At 39.3% G+C, this 26893-nt stretch overlaps 1 protein-coding gene across 1 annotated transcript in view; it reads left to right on the top strand.

Moving 5' to 3' along the window:
• The first annotated feature begins 457 nt into the window (after positions 1–457).
• Positions 458–26893, top strand: part of GRIA4 (glutamate ionotropic receptor AMPA type subunit 4) — a 220797-nt gene continuing 194361 nt past the window's right edge. The window contains 2 exon segments of the mRNA XM_032681175.1: positions 458–992; positions 2127–2285. Of these exon segments, the coding sequence (XP_032537066.1) occupies positions 905–992; positions 2127–2285 (247 nt within the window). The 5' untranslated portion in view covers positions 458–904.

Below are 26893 nucleotides of genomic sequence, written 5' to 3'. Positions count from 1 at the left end.
GCGCGGAGGGGGTCCCGCTGCTCCCGCGCGGAGCCGAGCGCCCCCCGGGGGAGGGGGGGCCAGGCCCGCCCAGCCGCGTCCCGCCGCTCCGCAGCCGCTCAGCACATGCAGATCCGCCCAGCCACCTTCATTAATAATAATTGATACTTAATGGCACCAGCCCCGGACGCGCAGGGATGGGCTGCAGCGCCCGAGCCCGGGGCACTGACCTCGCCTGGCCCCGCGCCCGCCGCACGAACTTCCGCGGGCGCGCAGCGGCAGGAAAAAAGGGGGGCGGAAAAAAAACCAAAAAAACCCAAAAAACCCAAAAAAAACCCCCAGAACCAAAAACCACCCCCCCCACACACCCCCAAAAGTAAAGCCAAACAACAACCCCCGCGGCTCTGTCGGCGGCGGGGGCCGCGCGGAGCGGGGCGGAGCGGGGCGCGCGCGGCGGCAGTGCGGGCGGCGGGGGGGGGGGGCGCACGGCGCATGTCCGGCCGCGCCGCGCCGCGCCTCCAGCAGGCGCTCCTGCCCCCCCGCCGCCAAACTCACCACCATCTTCTGCATGTGCAACATTCGCAGCCGGACAGAAACCGCTCCCCGGCGATGGAGACTGCGGGAAAAATCCGCCGCGGCGGGATGGCTTGCTGAAGCGGCAGCGGCCGCCGGGAGAGAGGCAGAGCGCGAGCGGGAGAGGATAGCAAACAAATACTAAAGCAAAACCACACCAAAAAAAAAAAAAAAAAAAAAGAAAAGAAAAAGGGGGGAACCTCTCTTTTTCTCCCCCTTCCTTTTTTTTTTTTAATTAATTTTTTTTTTTTTTGTTCCTGATTTTGTGTGTAGCCTTCTCGCCCTCGATGCTTCTTTGAGCAGCATCCAGCGAGCGAGCGGGAGAAGGCGAGACAGAGAGGCAGAAGAGAAGATGAGGATAATTTGCAGACAGCTTGTCTTGTTGTTTTCTGGCTTTTGGGGACTAGCAATGGGAGCTTTTCCTAGCAGCGTGCAAATAGGTAAGCGCTGCATTGGGCTGCGTGCGTGTGTTCAGGGGTTCAGTCTTTTGCGAAGTGAGTTGGGAAGGCGGCTCTGAAGGCAGTTTGCAGATTTCTCCTCCAGCACCATCCAATTTCCGTGCCTTCACGAACCATCCGCGTGTATTTGTGTATATGTGCCTCCGAGTGCCTGTGTGTGTAAATACATGTGTGCGTTCGCGTGCGGGAGGGAGGATGCTTGTCTTTTGCAGAACTCATTCCAGCTCCGAGTGTGCGATATCAGCAGGTCAGGAAGGGGCTCGGGGCTTGATGCCCCTTGGATGCTTCAGCCCCCTCCCGCTTTTGCCTGACTCCCGGAGGGATGGCGAGTCCTGTGCACGGGAGGTTGCGGTAGCCGGCACGGATGGGGGATAAAAGGCAACGCTGTCCTTCGTTCCCTTCTGTAGTTGTAAAGTTTAGGATTTTGTAGGTGTCTTTTGTAGGTGTCTCCCTGTAGTCCTGTGCCCCATCCTCACCCCTTTCCAGTCGCCTCCGGCTTCCCTCCTTTCGGACGTGTTTCAGGTGGGACGCAGCTATCTGAATTCTTTCCAGCTCAGCTCCATCACTGCATCATTTCTCGTGGACTTGTGAAGATGCTGCTAATAGGGCTGAGCTGCTTCCTACCTGCACATGGCTGCAGAGAAGCAAAGTTCATTATATTCCTCTTCAATGCAGATTATCCTACACTGAGTTGGTATTTTCTTGTTTTTAATCCAGAAAGCATCGTTCCCCTTAATCAGCCTGCCACTTAATGTGAGAGGTTGTTGAGCAGCTGATTTAGCAGTGTGTTCGGTATCAGGGAGATGGAGGCTAAGCACTTTAAAAGGTCACTGTAATCATGACAAATCTGGGTATTTATGTATGAAAGGCTGGAAATCGAGATGTCAGAAAAGAAGCATGAAGGCATCAGGGAGGTTAAAATCGATTGACGACAGTGATTTAAAGGCAATGGTTGTGATAACGAATACGATTAGTTCCTTATCCATTAAAGTCTTAGGACTTGCCTTACTGTGCGGCTTTGGGAGGGACAGTTGCTTGCAAACAAAGATAGTAAGTAGCTTGCAAATTATTTACCCTGCTTCTTTTGCTTTTTGCTTTTTTTTGTGTTTTTTGTAGGTGGTCTCTTCATCAGGAACACAGATCAGGAATATACTGCTTTTCGATTAGCAATCTTTCTTCATAACACCAGCCCCAATGCATCTGAAGCACCTTTTAATTTGGTTCCTCATGTAGACAACATTGAAACAGCTAACAGCTTCGCTGTGACAAATGCCTGTAAGTAAACATGCCACTGATCCGACCACCTTATGGGTAAATTGTAGTGGAAAGAACAGGAAACCACATTCTTATCTTGCATTTTAAATACATCAGTAGGTCTGTCTTCAGTACAGATATCCTTTGCAGGAGAGCAAAAGGGGCAGCAGTCCTTGCTAATTCCTAACTGGAGCAAAATCCCCTCTCCTGCCTTCTGCTGACTAACCTGATGTGACATTTACTTTAGTGTTATTACTGTAGTTTCTTGCTTCCGGGTTTCTATGGAGATGAATTTTGTTGTAAAGAAAAATTATGAATGTCACAATCAGTCCATAAACCCCTCAGTTACTGTTGTTTGCTTTTGTGCATGGTGTGCCTTGCATGTATTTGAAAATATATGATAATATTTGTACTTGCAAATGGTTTTCTAATGGCTGGAAAGGAGACAGGGAAGCAGTGGTGTGCAGGATAATATATCTGAGTTGCTTGACGCTGCAGTTGATCTGGTGATGTCACTTGAGGCAGCTCTGCTCTTATATTCTAGGTTGTAAATGTCTCTTATCATTTCGTAATGCATACATCCTGTGGATATGTCTCTATGCATCCATACATTGGTGCCAAATCAAGTTAGTATCTGATCTACTTGATTTCACAGACCACCTCAACTGGAACAAATTCTCTTCCTACTATATATTTTATAAATACACACACATACCCGCATACACACAGATGCACATACACAATGAGAGGAAAACAGAATAAGAAATGCCCTTCCCAAATGAGGTAACATTTAATTAATTTATTGTTTTTAAAAAAAGCAAAGTATAATTAGCTGAATTTCATACGTTTCAATCACCTCAGGGTCTTTATCAGTGGTTAAAACACATGCTGGATACCATTTAATCTCTGAGAGTGGCAAAGCAAAGTATCACCATGTATGTCTGGGTTCTTAAAAGGAATTCATGCTATTATGTAAGACAGTGGTATAAAGTGTGGCAAAGCTGAAGGCTGTAGTAGCGTTACTACTTTGATGTTCATATTTCAGGACTCTATAGGTTTTTCTCTGTGGCTGTTAAGTTTTCGAATCCCTCCTCTTCATTCAAGAGTGAATTGCCTCTGGAAGTAGATGCCCTAAGCAACATTGCTGAGCAAGTTTAAAATAGCAACATACTGGAGAATGTCTTAGTGTTCATCATGCCTTTAAAATACATGCTGTGTTCCTCTTCACTTTCTCACTGCCATCTCTGTGGCACTTCTTAATATGTAAACATACAATGTACTGTGCAGTTCTCATGTATAATTTATTTCATGACTGCTAAATTTATTTATATAAGTTTTCAGTACTCCAAATTTCAGATGACCTTGCCACCTTATTTAAGAGGAAAAGCTTATGAGCTGCAAAAATGGCTCCGTTCATTTTATTCAGGAAAGGCTGATGTCCCATAAAGTGTGAATTCTATATTAACCAATGTATTAGTTGTGTTTAGTGTGAAAATCAGTATCAAATTTTATAAGGTGAAAACATTTCAAAAGGTGCTTTGAAACTGGAAGGATTCACATCTATGCAGGTGCAGTTCATTGAGAATATATTACAATAGGTGTCAACTTTTGTAGGCACTGATGATATATTCCATGAAAATAAATGACACTAGCTTTTTTAAACTTTCATTTTTAGCAAAAGAGGAGGGGACTAAAATTTTGTATACCAAAATCAGTAATTTTAGGAGAAGTCAATTATTTTAGATTCTGCCTACAAATCTAGTTCTGACAAATAATTTCCAAGGCTATTGTTACTTTTTGGATTAAGGATATTGCTCAGTAGGTCTATTTGAATGTTAATGAATTAATTCTAATTTGCATAAATTTAAAATTGTCTAAAATTGGACCACTTCTCTATGTAAGACTAACACCATAGATTCAAAAAGAGTTTGTCCAAAACTTTGCTTAATTAGACTATTTGCACCTGATTATTCTCTCATTTCAACCACCTTAGGTTATGTTTACGTTACATTGTTTGAACTGAGGAAAACCTGTTCTGTTATGTTTGCTGTCATTTGTAGCAATGGTGATTCATAACCTGATCCTTTTTTCTTTTTAACTGAACCCAGTTTGAGTTCCAAAGAGTTTAATGACTTTAGAAATGGCAAGTCCTTACGCTATGGGGGGAGGCAGGGAAGAAAGCGAAAAGTAAATTTATATGTTTGTGTACGCTCATATAATTAAGTAAATGTCTGTATTAAATAGATGTAATCCTACAGGCCTTATTTATGTTTGTACTTGCCACTTAAACCCACTTGTATTTTTGCATTAGTCCAAGTTTGTATTTATTTCATGTTTAGCAGACTTGTGCCAATAATCTGACTACTTCTTCTTTTTAAAAACATTTTAAATGCTGAAGAATACTTTTTAAACAAATCCCCTAATGAAATGTAGGCAAACTGACTGACAACTGAATGAACATATCTCATGTTCCTTAAACTAAATATGGGCAGAATACTGCAAAAATCAATTGTCTGATAGCTGGAGGACACTGGCTTCAATGTGATTGAATTTGCTGGCTTGACAGAGGCTTCTAAAGCGCAGATGTGTGAGATTTTCTAACCTAATTAAAGAACCCCCACCATCAGCTTTGAATTAAGTGATTTCATGGCAATGTGAAATGATAACTCTTTGCTGAACCACTGTGAAACGGTGGCTTTGGGTCTTGCTGTTTGTGTAGAAATTACTCAGAGCACATATCCCTAAATATACAGTACAAAAGCCTTAGAGCTGCTGGTATGAGATGAATATTCATGTGAGTTCAAGCATAAAGCTCTGAGACATGACCAGTTACCTCTGCTTCTGTTTCCATTTTCTTCAGCGATTACTTGTAAAGATTGAGGGCCTGGCCCCTTGCATGTGTTAGGGACAGTAGACAGATTATTCCAAAGGATTAGGAATGGCATATTAGCAGCAGGTAACTCACTGCAACATTCTAAAAACTTTAATTTTTGTTTTCTATTCACTAGTTAAAAAAATATATATCCAAAGACTCACTCAGGAGTACTTTTGGAACTGGAATAATTTTGTATATTCACTGTAAAAGCTAGTTTCTAATGGTTATTTTACACATTTTTCTTTTCTTCAAACAGGCCCAGTCATTAGTGTTTTTATTCTAAATCATGAATGCATATGAAACGGCTTGCTTTAGCGGATAAAATCTGTTGTAAGTTAGCAAAATTGATCTGATCTATATCGGTTTGGAGATAGTCGTCTTTCTTTCCCCTTTGCATTTGTGTGTTTTATTTAAACTCTGTTCGTTTCTTTTGCACTACATACATTATTCAGAGAATCCCTCTTACTGACAAAGCTAAAATTATTGCAAAACATGAATAGTACAAGATTCTTACCCATCAGAACACAATACACCAGAGCTGAAACATTTGTCTATTGGCATACATTGGTTTGCACTTTATAAGCAGGAAATTCTGCTTGTGATTAGAAATCTACCTACCTTCAGCTTGATTTCACATGTTGGAGCAATGCATTGATTTTGGAGAGAATTATATATATTTATTCTTTCGCTGAATGCAAAATAATTTTCTCCCCTCCATACACCTTCTATATAGTACATTAGTATATCTCAGCAACACAGTTAATGTGCTTGAATACTTATGAGAGGTAATGCTATAATTTTACGAAGAACCAATTGCCTTCTAGCTCCTGTCTTGTAGTTGAGAATTTTTCTGTTGAAGTTTCAAAAATCCTTAATATATAACCAGTTTGCAGTTCTTGTACAGAATTGGTTTAAATGGGGAAAAAAGAGATCGATTCAAGTCTTCTATTATCATTTCATACTAAAAGTAAAGCCTTTCTCTTTGAGTCTGTTTGAATTCATGTGTGTTCTGAGTTGAATATATACCTAATAAGTGTAATTTAGGGTAAATCAGACACTCCTTTCCTCTTTTGCACAGTTCCATTCTTAGTAGCTTTTAATCTCGATAGATAGAAACACCTCAAAATATAACTTTGTTTATTATGTGCTACATGGATCAGAAGAAAAGCCCATGGAATTAGAAATTTTGTATCTTGGAATAACTTTCCTCTTTTTCCACGAATTATTCTCTTTAACTCTTATGCCCTCTGGATTTTTGTGGGGTTGATGACCTGAAATCAGAGGGCCTGATTCTGCCTCACCGGTGGGAATGCAGTGTCTGGGGGAGATCCACTGAGGTTAGAGGCAGCCCTGAGGACAGACAGGAGCCTCCCTCGTCAGCCTCACCTCTCTGTGGGTCTGTCTCTGGGCTTGTGCTTGCTAGTGAGGGGAGAGGCAATGTCATCTTGGAGTTAACTTTCTGCTGAGACCTCCAGAAAGCTGAGGAAATAGACTCAAATGTAATATTGCCCTTATATTGTGACTATCTGTCATTTTACTTACAGCAGTTTCAGCTTTGATTTACTAAGCTGCATCATAATGGGATTTTCATTAAATTTGGTTATTAATTCTGCTTTATAATTACAACTCATTTTAGCAATAGAAGCGTAACCTTAGTTGAATAATCAGTGTCATTTAAAACCATGGTGTTCTTTATTTAGAAAGTGAGGTTTCGTACAGCTCAGTGGTATTTTGCTATCGAGAGCTGAGCGGTATTCCCAAGGATGCAGTTTGGAGCATATTGAGGGTTACCGTAAAGGCATACCATACAGTCAGATTTGAACTGCAAAAGCAAATAGAGTGCAAGTTGGCTAGAAAAATGGAACTGCATTAAATTGTACCCTTCTAAAATAGGATCGATTGCAAAAATCTGTTTGAAGTGAGTGTTTTGCTTAAATATATGGAGTTTATCTCAAGAAATAATTGAAAACAATTTCTCTTAACATTTTTGTTATTAGCATTTGCTGATGGAATCAAATAACGTATGTGTACTTTGGTGTCATCTGCCATAGGGATTCTATATATTCTTAAGATATAAGATCCATATTCAAAGAGTTTCATTACTCTAAATGTGATACTTGTAAATAGCCATACAACAGAGAGTAGACCAACTATCAATAGCTCCAATCCATCAGAGCCCGGATCTAATTTTCAAGGTTATTGTTGGGAAAAGAAATGATGGGCCTTTGCTGAAATATAGTCAGATGTCTACACTGAATATTCTGAACATCTATTTTCCTGCCATGAAACAAGACTTTTGTCCTAGCATGTTACTGGACTCTCTAAAAGTGTACTCAAAAGCTTTAATGTAGCCTATGGAAATAATTTAGTCTTCATTTCAGAGGACTTACAACTAAGATTGTGTTCCTTCATTCCTCCAGTGCAGTGCAGTACTCCTTGTGTAGGACAAAGCACTTTAACAAATAAATTAAATTGATTAACTTCAGCTTTATAATTGTAATCTAAGTTTGTATGCTAGTCAAAATAACTCATGCATGTCATTTTTAGGTCTTGATTGTTTTGAGATTTGCTTGTTCATGAGAGAAGACATCTGCTTTGATTTTTTTAATGGTTTTAGATCCTACTATGAATTGTTCAAATTCAGATTGTGAGCAGGTGAAGTTCTTTGGATTTAAACATGTTACACCAAAGAATCATTTCCGAAAGTTCTTATTCCTTAGTGTATGACTGATTTAAAGGGTATGAAATTTGTGATAGTGCAGAAGTTAAGAAGTCCAGATGATCGCACCAGTGTAATTTATAGGAAAAATTGGCCTCTGCTCTGGATTTACGTTCCTCTGAGTAGTTAGCTTGAGGCAAAGATTTTGGACTAATATAGCATGGTCTGCTTCTGCAACTGAAGTGGGCATACCAAAATTATGTGATGGGACACAAAGTCAAATTAGATAATTTATTCCTGTGCAAGTCAAGAATTGTTCTGAATTTTGGAAAACAAATTTACTCAAAAGTATCTTATTTGGAAATTTTGGTGTTGCTTTACTTTTAATAATTTTCTAAGAATTTTTATTATCTTCCTCTGTCTAGTTTGGGTTCCTACATATCTTTATTTATTATTATTATTATTTTAAAGGTCTTACTGGCTTTTAACAGTGTTGATGTGTATTCCCTTGTTTATCAATGCAGATATGGGTTGAGTACTCTCAAAAATTCTATATTAGTGATGTCTGCTGTCAGGAACCCAAGTTTGAATAGAAAGGCTATCCTACATTTTGGCACTCAGAGACATTGTAGCATTTTCCAGAGTCCTCAGCAGCACCTGCCTTTCCTGTGAGACCTGCTTACTGCTGAACACTTTGGAAAATCTGTCCTCTGGGCGATAACACATCAGTCAACTCTCTTCCCTCAGTAGTGCTACTTCCCAGTGAGCACTCTGTTTCTTCCCTGATCTTCTGATCTTCTAATTCTTTTTCCCATAATCCTGATGAAGTGTCTGCCTGACTTGTTCAAATAATTGCAGCTATTAGGTTTTTGGTTCCTTGTGGTAAGAAGATGGAACCAGAGTGGCACGTACCCATCACCATTGTCTTGGCAATGCATTGGAAAGGCGCCACTTACCCTTCCTCTTCACCAGTTCCTCCAAAACTCCCGATAAGCTTTATGTTGGACTCAAGAGGGAATACCAGGACACTTACTACCATGCTGTAGTACTGTACTGGCTGGGTTTTGGCCAGCTATGCTAATATTAACGAATTCCAGTACCAATACTGGCCTTTGTCCCGCAGTTATTTCCCCAGACAGAGCTGCTTGTGATTTAAATACAGGCTCTAACTGAGCAGTGATTGCAGATTGGAACCTGTTATAAAGAGGGAGTAGAAGGAATTAGCTTTTTTGCAGGGTAAATATGTTCTCATACTTTTATCTCGTAAGTCAAATTTTTAAAAGTATGAAATTGCTTAACTCCTATTATTTTTAAAAAACAAAATCTTTAGAAATTGGACCCCTGGTCCAATAATTGCCTGTTTTCAAAGAATGTCATTTGGGCTACTGTCTTCTCATGTTCCACAGGCTATTTCAGTGTTGTATGTAACAATTGCTCCTGAAAAATGCAGGGTTTTGCTGTACCTTTCACTATATTAATGGACAACATGAGCATGACTGCAGGTGTTTTTTATTGTAAATATAAATACAGCACAAAAGAGACAAAAAGTACTTACACTTTTCAGTAGCTTATTTATTAGATTATTTGTGGGGAAAGGCTTTAAACACATTTTGAAGACATACTGAAATATATAAATATTTAACTACTCATAACAGTTTCTCTGTTTCTCACATTCAGACCCAATGTGAGGTAGCTTCTGTGCCACTTTTGTGTGCATGCTCTTCCAGTTGCTTTTATGGTGTATTTCCATAGCGCACTCTTAAACACATAAAATTTGAACTTCATTTTTATTTGCACATTGTCTTTTCATACAGTTCAGGTATGCCTAGTGAATATCCATCAAAAAGGTGGCTTAGGAAAGTTCACAGGTAGGGAAAGTTAATTGCTGAAAAGAATTGAGGCTTTTATGCTTTAATTGCCCCAGCTTTACAGGATACGGAATTTACTTTTTCACACTGTGCTGCAAAAGGTGATGCATATGTTAGTATTAGAAAGTACTATACAAAATAATTAGGAATTATTATACAAAATATTCTGGTTTTGTTCGTTTCTTTCACAGCTATACATTATGCTTTGTTGTTGGAACTAGATGATCTTCAAGGTCCCCTTCCAACCCAAACCATTCTATGATTTTGTGATTTCTTTTTGTTAGAGATTTCACTGATATCACATGGCTTCATTTTTCAATGTCAGGGTCAGATCTGTTTCCCCAGTGGGTAAAGTGATTCGTGTAATACATATTCAAGGCAGAGACAGGGGAAAGAGAATAAATTCTTGTAGACCAAAGACCATACAAAATGTAGCATATTATTTGTCCCCAAAAGCTTCCTGTTCTGTTTTAATATTCCTGATGCACAGTAGAAGTATTTCACACTACTAGTTAATGTGAAATATGGGTCTGGATGGTGCTGTGTTAAGGTCTGGAAAACATTAAGTATAAGTGAGAAAGACTTTATCAAGCACAGATACATTCATGTAAAATTCAGGAGAAAAAGCTGCAATTTTTAATTTTTAAAAGCATCTGCCTATCAGTACACTGAGCCCTGTGTTTCCTCACCGAAGCTGATGTGGGGGGAAAAGGAACAATATTTGACAGGACCATGGTCTCAGCAGAGTAGTGTAGGATCTTATATTAGTGATTTTTCTCCAGGTTTTCTGTGTTCTGGAGAGGCTTGCTAATAAAGACCTCCAGCCTTGGTCGTTTCCATTTGTTTAAACTGAGAAGAGTGTTTAAGAGTGGACGTTTCAGAAACACTGCAGCTGGGAAGATAATTTCCTTTAAAAATCAATAGTCACGGGCTCTTGGCTAACTCAGGAGTTTTTCTCACTTTTCCAAATAGAAGGCACAAGCCAGGTAAGAAGCTGGCTTTTGGGACTGTTTGCATACCTTGTTAATGCTGTCTTGTATCTAGCTGTTTGTGTGCCCTCCTGTTGAGAGCTGGTCAGAGTTTTTTCTTTCTCATGTTCTTTTTTTAAAAATCAGTATATTTGTGATGTGTTATTATATAGATAAGAATTGGAGTTGCTGTCTGGAGGCACAAGCAAATGTCCAAGGAAAAGAACATGAGAGGTGTACTGGCAGAACCTACATCTGCATCTGTTGCGGGATTATATATGCCCCCTGAAAGTGTGTGTCTGGAAGGTCAGGAGTAATGGCATATGGAAGTGATCCAAGTTCTTACAGATGATACAGGAAAGATATGAAAGCAGTCTGGGGGATGAAATGTTGTCTGATGGCTATGAGCACCTTGCTTCAAAGAAGAAAAAGTAAAGGTCAAAAAAATAAATGGGAGAATGGATAGCATGTAATAACGTTCACAGGCTATTGTGTTCTAAGGCTAGATGGGACCATTTTGATCACCCAGTCTGACCATCAAGATGGTAGTCAGCCAGCCTCAATTAATTCCTTTACCCAACCCATAATTTCTCTTTCCAAATAAATCCAGTGTTGAATTGAAGACTGAAAAAAATTACAGGTAAATCGTCATATCATCAACACATCATTTGGATATGTCACTCACTGTCTTTATTTATGCTGAATGTAGGAGTCATACAGAGTAGGCAAGCAGAAAAAAAATGCCTACTGCGTTTGTTGTTGGTCTTTAATTTAGAGAGATACCATAATCAACATGATTTTGTCACAGTTGTGCAGCTCTCAGAGCCCTTGGTTTGTTCTGGCTGGTTGGTATTGTCTCTTGCCTGCACAGAGGGATGGTGTGGGACACCCTTAGTAGCATGGCTTATGCCATGGCAAGACATGTAAGGACTTACTGGGGCCTTTTTCATGTTCCCTTGAAAAATACTTCAGGTGGACACAAATGGAGGGGTGTAGGGGGTCCCTCTCCTGAGGAAGAACATCTAACCCCACAGAAGGGACTGTGGCTTGTAGCAACAGTGCTATAAGCTTGGTAGATATGTTCAAAGACCATTAAGTAAATTTTTTCTAACAAATGTATGCTAATCCCCATTATGTGTATTCGCAGACTCTACCTAAAAATACAACTTAATGGTCATACATGTTCCATATATTTCACTTTCTATGAGCCACAGAGGATGTGAATCTATTACTGCTTTCACCTGGAGAGTTTGGGCTGTTAGCTTAAGCTACCAAGAGTTATGAATTTAGCTTTGAAAATCCCTGGTTTCATCTGCTTTGTGTGTTGGAGGAGATGGCAGCCTGAACACAAACATGATGATGAATAAGATTTAATGCACAAGAATGTTTGCAGAAAGCAAAAGACTGGATAAATGAATAGCAGAATTGCTCCCATAGCTGTCTTTGGTGATCTGTTGTGCTATTCTGAATAGCAAATGCATATGGAAAGAGGAAAAAAGGACAAATCCTTTCTTTCCTTATACCAGAAGTCACTAAACCAGGGAGAAATAGTAACAGAAGACCTCAGCAATTAATTATTGGTATACTAATAGCTGTACTTACAGCATCTTGTTTGCTATCACTCCATCCATTAAATGGTTTACTTAAATGATTTATTACTCAGTTATTATTAAAATCAGCTGGAAAATGGTGAGGTATTTTCAGATAACTCAGAAGAAGAACAGGTACAGTTAATGCAAATGCATGTGTGTGGCATATAATTGGCAAAGTTCAGCCAGGCGTTGTGTGAGATGATTTTGAGCCCAGGTAGGAGGTGGGTCTGCCCTAGTTCTTCAGGGACCTTTGCAGACCCAGAACTGACAGATTATGTGGAGTAAGGACATGAACGAGTTTGGGGCCTTGCACCTGAAGTTGTTCTTTGTCCTCCATTGACCCTCAGTTAAGAGGGAGAAGGGGTTCAAGGCACAGCAGGAGTTGTGTATTTAAGAAACACCATTATTCAGTGTTCGGGCAAGAGGTTTCAGAGAGCAGAGAAAGGACTGAGGTGCAGCACTGCTTGCTGCATGGGGAATTTTCTGCTTCTGAAAACAGAGTAGGAAGGTGTGGCTGGTGCCTGTGAACCAGGGATTACAGCTGGGGTGAGCTGACATGACTCTGAAATTAAGGTGAACATGTGATTGTGTCAAGCTGACAACTTAGTATGGGTGGGGAATTAACACCTAGTCCACATGTCCAGGGGAGCACAGGAAGAGTTAATAGATATGGAAGAGTTTAAGAAAAAAAAATACTGTCCAAAGAGACACAGAGAAAATTCTGTTCTATTCCATCAGCCATTCTCCTCTCCCTGCTTTTTATTGTGACATGCTCTAGCTTTTCATGACAAAATGGGAACAGGGTTCAAGAAGTGCCATTAGTGGAAGCAGTGGACAGGATGCTTCCCAAGCTCTACACCACTGAAGAACATCCCAGCCTTCCAGAAGCTAAGTCACATGTCCCATAGCTACCCCACAGCTAGGGACAGGCTGTTGTGGCTTCTGGGTTTGGCATCCAGAAGCCACAGTATCTTATTAGCTCCTGTAATGTATTGATTACAAATAACCATCGGCTTAACTACTGTAGGGAAAGGAAGGAAAGGGAAAGAGTACAAAACATTTGTTTCTTGCTTATAAACAGAAAAGAAATTAAATCCTTATACAACCTCAGAAAAACTGTGCTTGTTTCCATCTCTTGTCTTATTCGACCCAGCCTGCTTTAGACTCCATCATGGTCAATACTTTAATATTTTGAGGGAGTGAGTGGAAAGAGGAAGTGGTGATGCTGTACCACGAAAAACAGTTTATACAGGTGAATTGGATTGCTTACCTCTGTTCTTCTCTGAGTCTCTGGCAGATGTTGAAGGACTCCTGTATTTTTGTTTCCTGATGAAAGCCCCAGAAAGCCCATCATTCTTTCAGTTACTGTTTATGATGGGAATCTTGTGCACTTCAGAACAGCTGGCAGGCACCAGAGCTTCACACCTTAATCACATTTTCTTTGTCAGCCTTTCACATACTATACTAAATGGGAGACTACCAGAAAATCCTTTGAGCAATTACAGTAATAGGATAATAATAATTATTGCAGTTCCTTGCACTTATTTAGTCTCTGTGAGATTAAAATGAAATCAGCATAATGTTACCCCTTTGAAAAGGTGCGGATATCCCCTGCCAGCAGCATCACCTTGAGAAACTGCTCTTCAGGGCCTCACCTTCCGGCTCCCTTATATTTTATATGGTAAGGCAAGGCTGTACTGCCACCTTCCTATTCATGTCTGTGAGCAATTGACTACACAAATGAAATCGTGAAAGATAATGTGAATGAGGGGAATCAGCACCATGGAGAAGGTTTTTTTCCTCTGTGTGCCTATAAAAGACAGGAGGACGTTAAAGGGTAATCTCTCGAGTTCAGAGAGAGTATGCTTACGTAAGAAACTTTCTGTTCTTGACTGCACATTGTGTAGATCTTAGAAGTACTAGTGAGAGTTAGGTGTGTGCAACCAAAAATGCAACACAGAAGTATAGCTTTAAGCCTGTTGGTTTCTTAAGATGTACATTCAGATAATGCACTATCTTCCTGTCTGGTCCTGTCTGTGTAAGTGTTGTCTGCAAACTGTTGGATTATGGGCGAAATAGGTTAGCAGTTTCTATCTACTGAAATAAAATCCTACGGGGCCTTTTCCTACCTCTCAAAAAAAGTGTTTTGCATTTAATTAAAATTACGAAGTTCAATGTCAAGTTTTCACATTCATGTACCTATTGTTAGTGCTGTGGTGATGGTAAATTCCTTAAGGATATGTGTAACCATATTAAGCTGGTGCTGTATTTTTATCACCAAGACAAAAATAACAAAGTGATTAAAAATCCTAGATTTTTTTTTTTTTGTGTGTGTGTGTGATGCAGACTGTAACTTTCCATGTTAAGAATACAGAACAACTCTAGCTTTTATTGGGAACCTGTCCCTTTTTCTCACCTGTCTCAGTAGACAGAGATGGAAGCATTTAAAACTTGTCAGAAGACAGGAATGCAGCTGACTATTTCCCTGCATCTGTAGCATGGGCTACTGAAAGAACTGTGTTTGTCACTTCCATTAATGTGGCTATCTTGATGCTTGACTTCAAGAGAGAAAATAATGGTTCAGACTTCCTAAAATCCAGGATGTACCACAGTTCTGGCTCTCTGCACAGCAAGTTGTAACCCACAGTAGACCTCCACAGAGGGCAGCCTGGATGTGACCATTCCCAGAATTGCAAATATCTTTATTTTTATAATCTTTATTGAAATATCTTTACCCACAGCCAGCCACTCATCATTGTATGAGAAGGCAAACATCAGATGTTATACTGTAGTACTTCTCACTCTCTTCTGTGGTCATCCTCGCCAAACAGAAGATGTTTTGGTCCCTGATGTTTGTTTGGATCTAATCCCCTGGAAATTATAACATATGACAGTGGTCCGAAAGGATTACAGTAGAGGTTTGCTGGGTTATTTTGTTTCTTACATTACTGTGTCTATTCTGGTAGTTCTATCTCTATTTGGCTTTGCCAAGGACATGAAGAGAGCAGAAGATGGCTGGCAACCCTGTCCTTCTTTTTTCTCCTGCATCTGTGTTTTATCCAGGAAAGCCCCTACCCAGATTAATTTTTGGAGCTCAGACTGTTTCGGTTTTTTAGGATTTTTACTTATGTTTTAAAAGTATGAACTTATGCACTTGGCTGACAGTATTTGTCCCCAAGAAAGGAGATTTGGGATGATAGGGACAGGTCAGTGAGGCTTCTCTACAGCATTTTTGGATGGTGTCTTAGGTTTAGTTTCGGAGGCAGACACATGCAAAGACATCTTATTTGGTTTCTTCTATATTTAGAGAAAGCTTTATAAAACACTTAAATATGTTTAAAATGCTCTATTTTGGCTTTATGTGAAGAACTGTAAACCTTTAGGAGATGATTTTCAGGAAGACACTTTAAGGTACTTAATGCATTGCACATCCTGGCAGGGCAAATTCCAATACTCTTTTGGAAGCATGGATGAGAGTTAATTTACTTAGACCAAGTTGTTAATTTCTGGTTGAAACTGTTGCCCCGAAATGTCTGTAAATGTTATAGCTAACAGAGAGCTGCCTTTCTGTACGTATAGTTTTATACTACTTTCAGCTAAACCAATGATCAAAATACTAAATCTAGCCCTCAGACAGCTTTTGAATTTATGACAGTCCCTGAAGGACTTTGCCTTACAGTTACTCCTATAGGTAGTTTTTAAAATTTATGACAGAAATAATAACTCTGTGATAATATTCATCTGATTGCTTATTTAGAGCACTCAGTGTGAGGAGAACAAAAAAAAATGAGCAGCTAGAAATTCCTGGGGCAAAGCTTTGGCTCAGTGCTCTGCTGTCCCTCTCAGGGTGGGGAAGCCAGAGACATTTCAGAGACTTAAGGCAATTTTCAGAATTTGCAGAGATGTAAAACCAAAGTGAAATTTGGCCTGGAGCAGCAACCAGTATTAGTAATTTAATGGCATTTTAGGTACTGTACTTATCTATTTCAACTTAATTACTGTTTTCTGATATTCAGGGATGTGCACACGCACTGTGGAAGCATTTAGCGAGTCATCTCTGTCCCACTCCCCATCACAGGATGATGGTGATTTTCAGCAGCTTTTTCTGCCCCTCTTGCTACTCTGTCATTGTCAGTGGTGCTGCCCAGAGCACGCTCTGGATCTCGCAGAGGTTGCAGCAGATCTCTTGGGTCTAGGCAGTAAAGAGGGCATCCTGGAAAAACGAAAACAGGCATCTGGAGATGAGTGGAGTCAAGTCTCAGTGAACTGCCTGATATGGTGTTGCCCTGCCTTCTCCTTTCCCTCCTGGACCATCACATCCAAGATTTATGAAAGGGACCTGCCAACTATCAGGGATAATTTTTATATATATATATGTATTTTATATTTTTTTTTGTCATACCTGCCATCTGTGCTTTCCATATTCTGTAGTCAAATAGACCAACTGTAACCTGAAGGAAAGTCCTTCTGCAGTGGGGGCAGAAAATGTCCTTCTAACATTCATGTCTTTCTGAGAAGAGGGTTAGTGATGTGATCAGGTGTGAGCAAGAGATACAAGCATTCAGGTGTAATCTTTCAGATACGCTTGGGATGATGGTTTTGCTTTGTTGTTGGTGGTTTTGTTTTGTTTTGTTTGATTTGGTTTTTTTTGTTTGTTTGTGCTTTTTTGTTTCGGTTTTTTTTTGCACATTCAAAACCAATAAAGAAGAATTGCCTGTCTAAACCTTGCAGATCTTAAAAAAAATTTAAAACTCCACAGTGGGTGAATGTAGGCAAAGCTGATACTTTCCATTTCAGTGAGACACAAGAGTGGGTGTTGTGTTGGATTAATGCTATTTCACCTGTGGAGAAGCTGCTGCCTCACTGCCTCCAGAGATGTGCCAGCGCTTCCAGGCAGGGCTGGAGGCACCCCTCACTGCAGGATGCTGGTGCCTCTGGCCACTACCCCATCCCAGCTTAGCCTCAGGAAGGGATGTGTACACGCATAGGTAACAGGCAGGGCTCATTATGGGATGGGGCTGAGGTTAAGCTGGTAGAATTGTAGAAAAGCCATGGGGGGACTGCAGCGATTTGGGAGTAATGGAACAAACCTGGATTGAGCTCCAGCCGTGCTGAGCAGTGCCCACCTCAGTGGCTGGCTGCCAGGGGCCGGGGTCTGAACAAGGAGCTGCCTGGTGCCTGCCCACCTGCGTCCTCACAGGAGGGAGGGTAGGGCAGCAGGACTGGAGAGGGCATCAGCATTTCTTCGATAGAGGTAAGAGCCTGTAAACACTGATTATCAGCCTCAGACTTACTGCAGAGTACTGTCATTAAAAGCTCAGTTGTGACCACTAAGATTAATACAAGTGACTCCAAAAATAGGTGATTTCAGAGAGAAAGTTTCAGACCTTTTAATTAGCAAAATAACCAGAGCTTGTTTGTATGCCTTGAAATTATGTGGAGCTTTTTGCTTGCTCTTTAGGGTTAACACATTGTGGCTGTGTCATAAGAGCGTGTCTGCTAAGTGTTTCTAGCAAGACTTCTTGAAATGCTGCCAGAGACCTGGAGAGCTGCATACCTTGCTTTTAACACAGAGAGACAGCTCTGTGCCACTGCATAGCCAGGAATGTAAATACCAAATTTTAATTATCAGGTATATTCATAATTCATTAATAGGAGACAAATAGCCTGAGATGGCTTTGCAGTGCAAGAGAGATAAATGGAAAATGGTGCATAGATAATGGATGCTGGAGTAGAATGTGTGGAATTTTTCTTTCCTCCATTTTGTCTTGCTGCAGCTATTTTGCTTGAATTCTCGAAGTCACTCCAGGAAAAGGGGCTGGAAATAGGACAAATGTACATCCATCACAGATGTTCAGAATTCTGAAACTGAGCTTCAAGTACGCTGTGAGCTGCTGAATGCAAAAGCCACAGGAGCAGCTGTAATGTTTTGTATGTTCTGTGACAAATGTTTCCCTAGTTATTTAACAGCACCCATTTTAACTTTTGGATGTATTGAATAAAACACTTCTTGACCATATCCCTTCAATTTTTTCTTGAATACATAAGTTTAACTGACTTCGGGATAAATATTCTGAGAACTTCCTATCAATTTGGGTAGTATGATAGATGATGTGTCATTGATTTAATGACATAAAACCATATGTGGATAATGAACTTCTCACAATCTTTCTCTGGTAAACATGCAATCATCTGCTTCAACAATTCTTTTTCAGGCTAAATCAAAAGTAGCATGTGAGGAATGTAGTGTATATTCAATATATCACATACTCAGCTGTAACTTGAGTCTAGATAGAAGAGTACACTGTTGCCTAACCATCAGACTGGCTTTGGAGGTCTACTCAGCTATAAGAAAATGATGGGTACTGAATTTTATATGAGTAGAGATAATTGTTATAACTGGGAATGCTTTTAACCTACAGGTGAATAAATGGCACCTGTGCAATATATTTGTCCATGGTTTGAAATACCAGTTTAAACGAAAGATTTAGTGGAAAATAGAAAATGGAAATTCTTAGTTTGTTTGAAATATCCTTTTTTTTCCTGTAGAGGTGTCTTTGGGCACTTACTATTAAAATAGCGTTTAATAGAATGTACTAGTTGTGTGTAGCCTTAGTGTTACATTGTTCCTAGATGTAGTGGTTCTTTGAGTGTCTGGACCAGGGCTTGACTTAGAGGCTCCTTGGCTTCCACCAGTCCCTGCACCTGTTGGGAGGGCCTGGAGGAGCACAAACCTCCATGGGGGAACTTAAAAAGCCCCCAGGCCCATAAATTTATTTTACTCCTACATCATGCACTTTAATTGGGAACCTAATTCATAGATGGGAGGGGGTCATTTTTGAATGGAAAAGGTTCTTGTAATTTTAAATATCAAAGAAAGTCAAGATCATGAGATACCTGTTTCCCAGTGGAAACACCCCCTAGCCTACTGTGAAAATACCTACTTATAAAATGATATTTAGAAGCATTCCTTAGGCTTTTCTTCACAGCTGATATTTTTACCCAAATGAAAAAAAAAAAAAAAAAAGGAAAGCTTTTGGCTTCCTCAGTTTCTTTCACATAGAGATTATAGAGGTGTTTTTTATTATCCCTTAACTAAGTTTCTGACACAACAGGGCACAGGCAATCCCGGAGGCTCCTGGAGTATATTACTGGTAACTTCCTTCTCCAAGTGATCAAGGAGCCAATGAGGAGAGGTGCCATCCTGGCCCTTGTTCTCACCAAGAAAGAGGGGCTGGTGGGGAGTGTGAAGCTAAAGGACAGCCTTGGCTGCAGTGACTGTGAAGTGGTGAAATTTGAGATTCTTAGAACAGTGAGGAGGGTGCATGGCAAGCTCACTACCCTGGACTTCAGGATAGAGTTTTGCATCTTTGAGGATCTCCTTGGTAGAGTGGCATGGTATGAAGCTATAGAGGAAAGAGGAGCCCAGGAGAGCTGGTTAATATTCACGGAATCACCTCCTCCAAGCTCAGGAGCAATGCATCTCAGCAAAGAGGAAGTCAGGCAAAAACACCAGAAGGCCTGTGTAGATGAACAAGGAGCTCCTGGACAAATGCAGACACAAAAAGAAAGCCTACAGCGTGTGGAATCAAGGACAGGTAGCCCGGGAGGAATACAGAGAAATGGTTTGAGCAGCCAGGAATCAGGTTAGAAAGCTAAAGCCCCGCCAGAATGAAATATAGCTAGGGATGTCAAGGGCAACAAAAAAGCTTCTTAAGGTATGTCAGCAATTAAAGAAAGACTAGGGAAAACGTGGGCCCTTACTGGGACTGCAAGGCCATGGGACCTGATGAGATCCTATGGAAACTGGCAGGTGAAGTGAATAAACCATTATCCGTCCTGCTTAAGAAGTTGTGGCAATCAGGTGAAGTTCCCACCAACCTGAAAAGGAGAAACATAACCCCCATTTTTAAAAAGGAAAAGAAAGGAAGACACGGGGAAGTAGAGGCCAGTCAGTCTCACTTTGCTGGCTGGCAAGGTCATGGAGCAGATCCTCCTGGAAACAACGCTAAGATTTAGATTAGCTATTAGGAAGACATTCTTTTCTGTGAGGGTAGTGCAGCACTGGAACAAGTTGCCCAGAGAAGCTGTGGATGCCTCATCCCTGGAAGTCTTCAAGGCCAGGTTTGATGAGGCTTTGAGCAATTTGGTCTAGTGGAAAGTGTCCATGGCAGAGGTGTTGGAACTAGATGAACTTTCAGGTTCCTTCCAACTCAACCCATTCTATGATTCTTGATTTTCTACTGATCAGGCACTTGGGGCCTGATTTCCAGGAATGGTGTGCTGAAGACACATACTGTTCCATCAGCCAGAAAGCTAATGGGAGATGCTCTTCTCACTTTTAAAAAAAATAGGGCTCAGTTTTTGAAATTGAATCACTGAATGTCAAAGGCAGTTTATTTTGTCAGGAAAAAAAGAGTCAGTAAGCTTTCTGCTGAAGCATATTTGCAGTTTCACCCAATTACAGAATCAGTAATTTTGTGAAGTGACTTTAACCATCAACTTCTGTTTCAATTTTAGTTTGTAAAATAAATAAAACCAGCTCAAACCACCTTCTTTTATAGTTTCTAGGACAGCTGTGAATTTCAGAAAGATTCAGTGCACGGCTATATATGCTGCGTATGCAGTAGCATCTCCTAGGTAAATACCATGGCAAAGTGACTCTAGGTCCAATTTCCAGCAGTTTAATCATCTGTGTGTCAAACACAGAAATTTCATTTTATTTAGATGTTCTCATCAGCAACAATCTGTTATTTTAAAAACTGAAAATACACAAAAAATTTAAGAAAACAACAGCATAAGCTATTCACTACCGATAATTATTTCAGGGCATGTTCTTATTCCCCATTCCTGAGAGTTTAAGGGGGCACTTCTATACTTTAGAAAGAAATCATACTCTATAAATTAAAAGCAAATGCACTCGACAGCCAAGCTACAAGTGAAAATAATCATTACTGTGTGATCCACCCAATGTGCATTTAGTGATTCTACTTTAAGAAACAAGTTACATATAGTTCTTCAAGGGCCATCTCAGAGAAAATTTCTTTTTGTGGTTTTTCAAAAAAACCTATTATGTCAAAGTCATTGTAATTACATGTATGTATAAAGTTAAGCATACTTCTAAAGGCTTAACTGAACAAGGCCTTCAGAGCATTTCACTGTTCTTCAGGCCAAAGCACAGATATTTTACAAATGGAAAACAAAGTGAAATACTTGCTTGAGGCTAAGGAACCAGTTGCCAGCAGGTTTGGAAGGGACTAAATTCCCTGACTAGCTTCTTGACAGATGGAGCACAATTTGAGAGCCATTTCCTTATTCAGATATCGGTGTAAGAAACTTCACGATGGCTGTGTTTTATGGTTGTTGTTATCCTCTGTAAATGATCTATCTGAAAAATAGGATTGTTTTTAAAGAGCAAATAAACTACATGACAATCTATTATTATAAAAATAAATAAAGAGTTATGCGTACTTTCTTGGTTTTGTCTTATAGTGTTGTCATGAAAAAGTTTATAACCTTAGCAATATTCTTCGTTTTGCCTACTAACATTAAAGCTGTAATATAATTTTAGTGTTTGATATACAATTGCTTGTTGGTTTATCATAAAGTTTAAGTGGTATATTCCTGGAGCATGGAGCACAATTTTTCCCAGGAAAATTAAGTCCCTGATTTTAAAGGGCAAGAACAGTTGCTAAGCTATTGTTTTACAATTCTGTTTTTAATTTTTGTTTTAATAATTTATTAAATATGTAGTGTAAGCTTCTCACACATTAATCTTTGCCTGAAAAAAAATTCGCAAAATAATTCCTCTGTTTGTTGGGCTTCTGTTAAAGGAAAATTTATGTGACTTCTTAATAACACTTGAAGTATGGAAACAATTGTTTAGAGAGAATGAAATGAACTTTCAGATTTTAAGTAATATTGGTGTAAATTAAAGTTATTAATTTCGTATACTTCTGTTGCATTTCCTCAACAAAGTTTGTAAGCAACAGATTAAAAACAAACAAATGATGAAACAGCAAACAGATGTGGGTTTTTGCATGATGAGTGGTAGTCCTGTGGGACTGTTTTCTAAGAAAACAGGGGATGCAAACAGTTTGTGTAGATTCAAGTTCAGATTAGCTGTGCACTGGCAGAAATCCATGAGGCCAAACCACTCAGAAAGACCCAGAAGCTGTAAATATAAATAGTTGAGTGCTAGGAGAATATTCTGGGGAATTATTCACTTCTGGCCACTACTGGAGATAGGTGGATCCTTTAGTTCTGGCAAAATTACCATTCTTGTTTTGGGGGATCTTTCCAGTCCTTTTATAATTATAAACTCTTTTTTGTGCTACTTTGCTAATATAAGGACAGGCTAGATGTGATGGCAAACCAATGTGTTTGGACTGCTGAGACTGATCCCTAAGCATTGTTTCCTGGAAGCAGGGACCACCAGAAAGTGCTACTCATACTACTGAACATTAGCCTTGTGTGGCTGTAGGTAATGGCACAAGATAGAAAAACAGGAGAGGCTCGGAATCAGTGAAACAATTATGTGTCCAAGGCACGCATCAGCATTAAGGAAAGCCTCACAGGTGTTTCCAGAGGAGAATGTACCCTTTCTACTCATAAACATCAAAGGATCTGTAGAGTTACTGAGTAGGACCTGCAGCTTCTTTTGCTTGAAGAAGGCACGGTTAATTAATGATTTTGCGTTCTGATTAGAAAATTAACATTGCTAATGCTGTTACTAGATAACTGAATTTTGGTTTTATAAAAGCCTTTTGAAATGCAATTTGACAGAGTGTATATCAGATTAAATTGGATTGATTATTGGAGTTTTGAAGTTGTTGATTTCTTTGAGAGCTCTGTTAACGAAGCATTATATTGTAACAGAACCAATTAATAGCACTGTTCTACTTAGCTAACGGCCCATTACCCTCAATAGGTAATAAAGTACATACTCCAGACACTATATATAGCAGGCAGGGCAGGACAGAGTTACTTCACTGTGTGCAGTATAGATCTTCAGGTGCAGTTCTAATTTTGTGGTGCTGGGGAGGTCCTGTTTTTACTGTCAACTTGGGTTGATAACCCTGAGTCCCACAGCCCACTGTCATGAAGCAAGACCATAGTTTGGCATTGCCTATTAGCATCAGTGGTCACGTTGTGATAGTACCACACGGCAGGATGGAGCAGTGACAGTGTTCTATCACAGGAACTAGTGAAAAGATTTGATGCATTGTCACCCTCCCAAAATGGCAATAATTACCTGCATATCCTCACCTCCCCAAAACTTCTGTTTTGCACTCTACATGTGCCAAGGCAATTTCTGCAAACTTGCCGACATGCTAGATATTTAAGTGGGCAAGACAGTATTATGGGTTTCCCCCTCCCAGGTGGGGATATGTCCCAGAACGAGTAAACTTACTTATTTGTCTGATATTTCCATGTAAAACAGACCTTTCTAAAAAGCATAAGAATGCTTAAAGACATTACTGCACATTTAGGGGTGGTTTTCTTCTATTTGTTTGGATGTCTGGTACAGTCCTTTTTGTTCCAAGACAAATTTTGGTTAATGGTTGAACTAATTTCCAACCTAAAGGATTCTATGATTTCTATGATTCTATGTAGTTTTGCTCAGTTTCTTTTTGGTGAGGTAATTTTCTCCCTAGAGGCCAAAGCAACTGTGTTGTACTCTGGAGTACAATGCAAGAAATGAAAAATAGGCATTAAATACTAAGATAAGGAAGCCACCCTCAAAACTAGAATTAACTAGAGGCTCTGGCTGCATAGCAGAAGCTCTTTTCAATTCTTTTACAAACTTCCCTGGTTTGGGTCTTGACCAAAACCTTATCATCCTATATATTCAAAACTTTGGAGAGAAAAAGCTTTGACATTTCTGAATGTTAGTGTGCATCTTTGGAGTTCTTTGCTACTTCTCCACACATTACTCTAGTGGTTCCATTGAAGGTGATGGGCAATGCCAAGGTACAACTCAAGAATATAATTGAAAGTTCTGTGGTGCATAAATACAATGAAGAGTTATTTTTCATCTTCTGAGCTTCTTGATAATAGTGATGATGCAGGAAAAGATATTTGTACAGCTGGCAGCTGAAAACTATACTTTTTGAGGTTAGGAATATACAAAGTCAAAAAATAAAATCCATTATGCTATCTGTTGTTACTTTTTGCAATGTTTCCAAGTCCGCAGTTATATACTGTGGTTGTCAGGGAACCCTGAAAAAGAAACAGCCTGCAAAGGAAACAACTAATAGGGGAAATACATTCTACAGCAGTTCTGTTGCCATCCCAACATCCGTGGTCTGCTTCTTCATGCTTAGGAGATAAACCAAAACTTTTACTTTATTTTGTGAGGAGATTTTTGGGGGTGACAGAAAGATTGGGGATGTGAGAAATAATGTATTTTCTGGAAGTTTCTATTAAATTACATGCTCCAGGTATTCCTGTATGATCTTGAATGTAAGAGGCAAAATCTGGGCTCAGTAGAGGTTAATAGGTCCAAGAGCAATAACCCAAGAATACCTAAATACACCTGTCAAAGACTGATAAGAGCCTAGGTCTGTCAGCTGCATTTCTGTAGTTCCGGAATTGTGTCATCCCATTTTCCTCTCTATTTTATTACTTTTCAGTAACACAGAATTCTTAGGAGTGTCTGGTGCCTTGCAACCCCAGAAACATAATTCAAATTATTTGCCACCAGAACTGCACTCACAGTCCTGGAATACTAATATTCTGTCTACATTGCAGGGTGGAGGCAGTAGCTAATTTAATTTTTTTAAAAATCCCCGAAAAACCAAAAAGAGACAAAGTGACAAAACAAGATGCTGTTGTCCCTTGATGTAAGACTCCTCTGTTAGACTGAATTTTTTTTTCATGAAAATGGCTTTACACAAATGTAATTAAACTGAGTTCATTGGCATTTACCCGAATTTACATTGGCTCTTAACTCTTTTATCAAATTTTCATTTTCAGTAGTTTGCGTTTCATTTTGAAAGATATTCTCCATACCTAGAGTTGGAGACTTGTGAAGCAAGTCTTAGAATCAAATAAAATTTTAGTTTCATTTAGAGAAAACTGTGTCAAAACCAAAATGAAAACAGGCTTTTCAATCAGGAAGACATTTGCTTTGCTTAGTTAAAAAACAAACAAACAAAACCAAAAAAACAACCAAACAAAAAACAAACAAACAAACAAAAAAATCATTATTTTCGGGAGGGGGCAGCAGAACTGGAAGATGAATAATGACTAAAAGTAAAGGGCCAGCAAATGCAGGAGAGGGTGAAAAAGTTGTTATTAATGTAATCTCTTTCCATCAAAATAACGAAAGAGAGTAAAACACAGATGGAAAGGATTTACTGCCACGAGTTAAACAGGAAAGTAGGAAAAGCAATTCCAGAGCAGTGCAACGTGAGAATGTGCTGTGACCTATGCCATTTCTACCAGAATATAGAGATTTCTGGAGCCAGTGTGTTTATCCATGTCGTGGTAACTTATTCCATCAGTTTATCTATCCTTCATGACTTTGCCTAACCCCTTTCTTAATTTATGTATCCTCCTGAAATTCACAGCATCCTGGGGTGGAAAGGAGGCTGGGGACACATCATATTCATGACCTACAGTCTTTCCTTCTTTAAGATATGAAATGAATGGGGAGACAATTGTTCAGCTACTGGCAGTTGCTTTTCCAGAGTTTATACAGAAAGCTGCATTAAGCTAACTGATTAAACTATATAAAATGTTTCCTCCAAAATAACATTTAGCGAAACATACAGATCTGTTGATATTGATATATTTCATTAATCCATTTAGATTTTCCAAGTATGTTTGGCAGCATGGTCTCTCCCTGTCTCATTTTTCTCATCCTCTTAGGAATTGCTATATCCAAATTATATCCCTAAATATCAATTTCTAGGTTTAGTATTTGACATTTTAGTTTTGAAATCTACTTTGAATTCAATGTAAAACAATGCAATTCCAAAATTTCTCAAACCCAGAAGGCAATTTTTTTACTTTCATGTATGCTTCTGACTGTTTCACTGTCCAAAAAAAAAAAAAAAAATCCCCATCTACAGCAGATGTTGATTTAATTTTCAGAATTTCAAGCAAACTGAAAAATAATTTATTCAGACAGTTTTCCTCCTGCATCTTCAGAGAAGTCACATAAAGTTTAATTTTATATTAGAAGCCTCAGATGACGACATTTGTGTTTTACTCACTGGTGTACTCCAGTCTTTCAGATAACAAAAAAACCCTGTATGCCATTGGTACATGGCATGTAATATCTGAAGCAGTAGCACTACAAGACCAAGACACACTTAAGTCCAAAAATAAACAGTTAACTTTTAAATATTAGACTCTTTACATAGCTATGAATTTGCTACAGTATTCTCTGTGTCCTTAAGATTCTTGTGACTACTCCGTCAATCAAAATCCAAATGAAACAACTAGTTCTTGAGGACACTGGGTTTGTCAGAGTCCTTTGAAGAGATGGTATTTGATTAAAAAGATCAAAATGACAGAGTAAAATTATCTATAGTATCTGTGACTTCTTTTCCTGAAACCACTGCACTAAAATTTTAAAACCTAGAATGTGTTTGAAGATTTCATTTTGGAAACTGTACTTTTATGATAAGTAAGTCCAGAACAATTTTAAAGGCTATT

This window comes from Chiroxiphia lanceolata, chromosome 2 (assembly GCF_009829145.1).
Source record: "Chiroxiphia lanceolata isolate bChiLan1 chromosome 2, bChiLan1.pri, whole genome shotgun sequence".
Classification (NCBI taxonomy): domain Eukaryota; kingdom Metazoa; phylum Chordata; class Aves; order Passeriformes; family Pipridae; genus Chiroxiphia; species Chiroxiphia lanceolata.
This window is presented reverse-complemented; position numbering and strand designations above follow the sequence as displayed.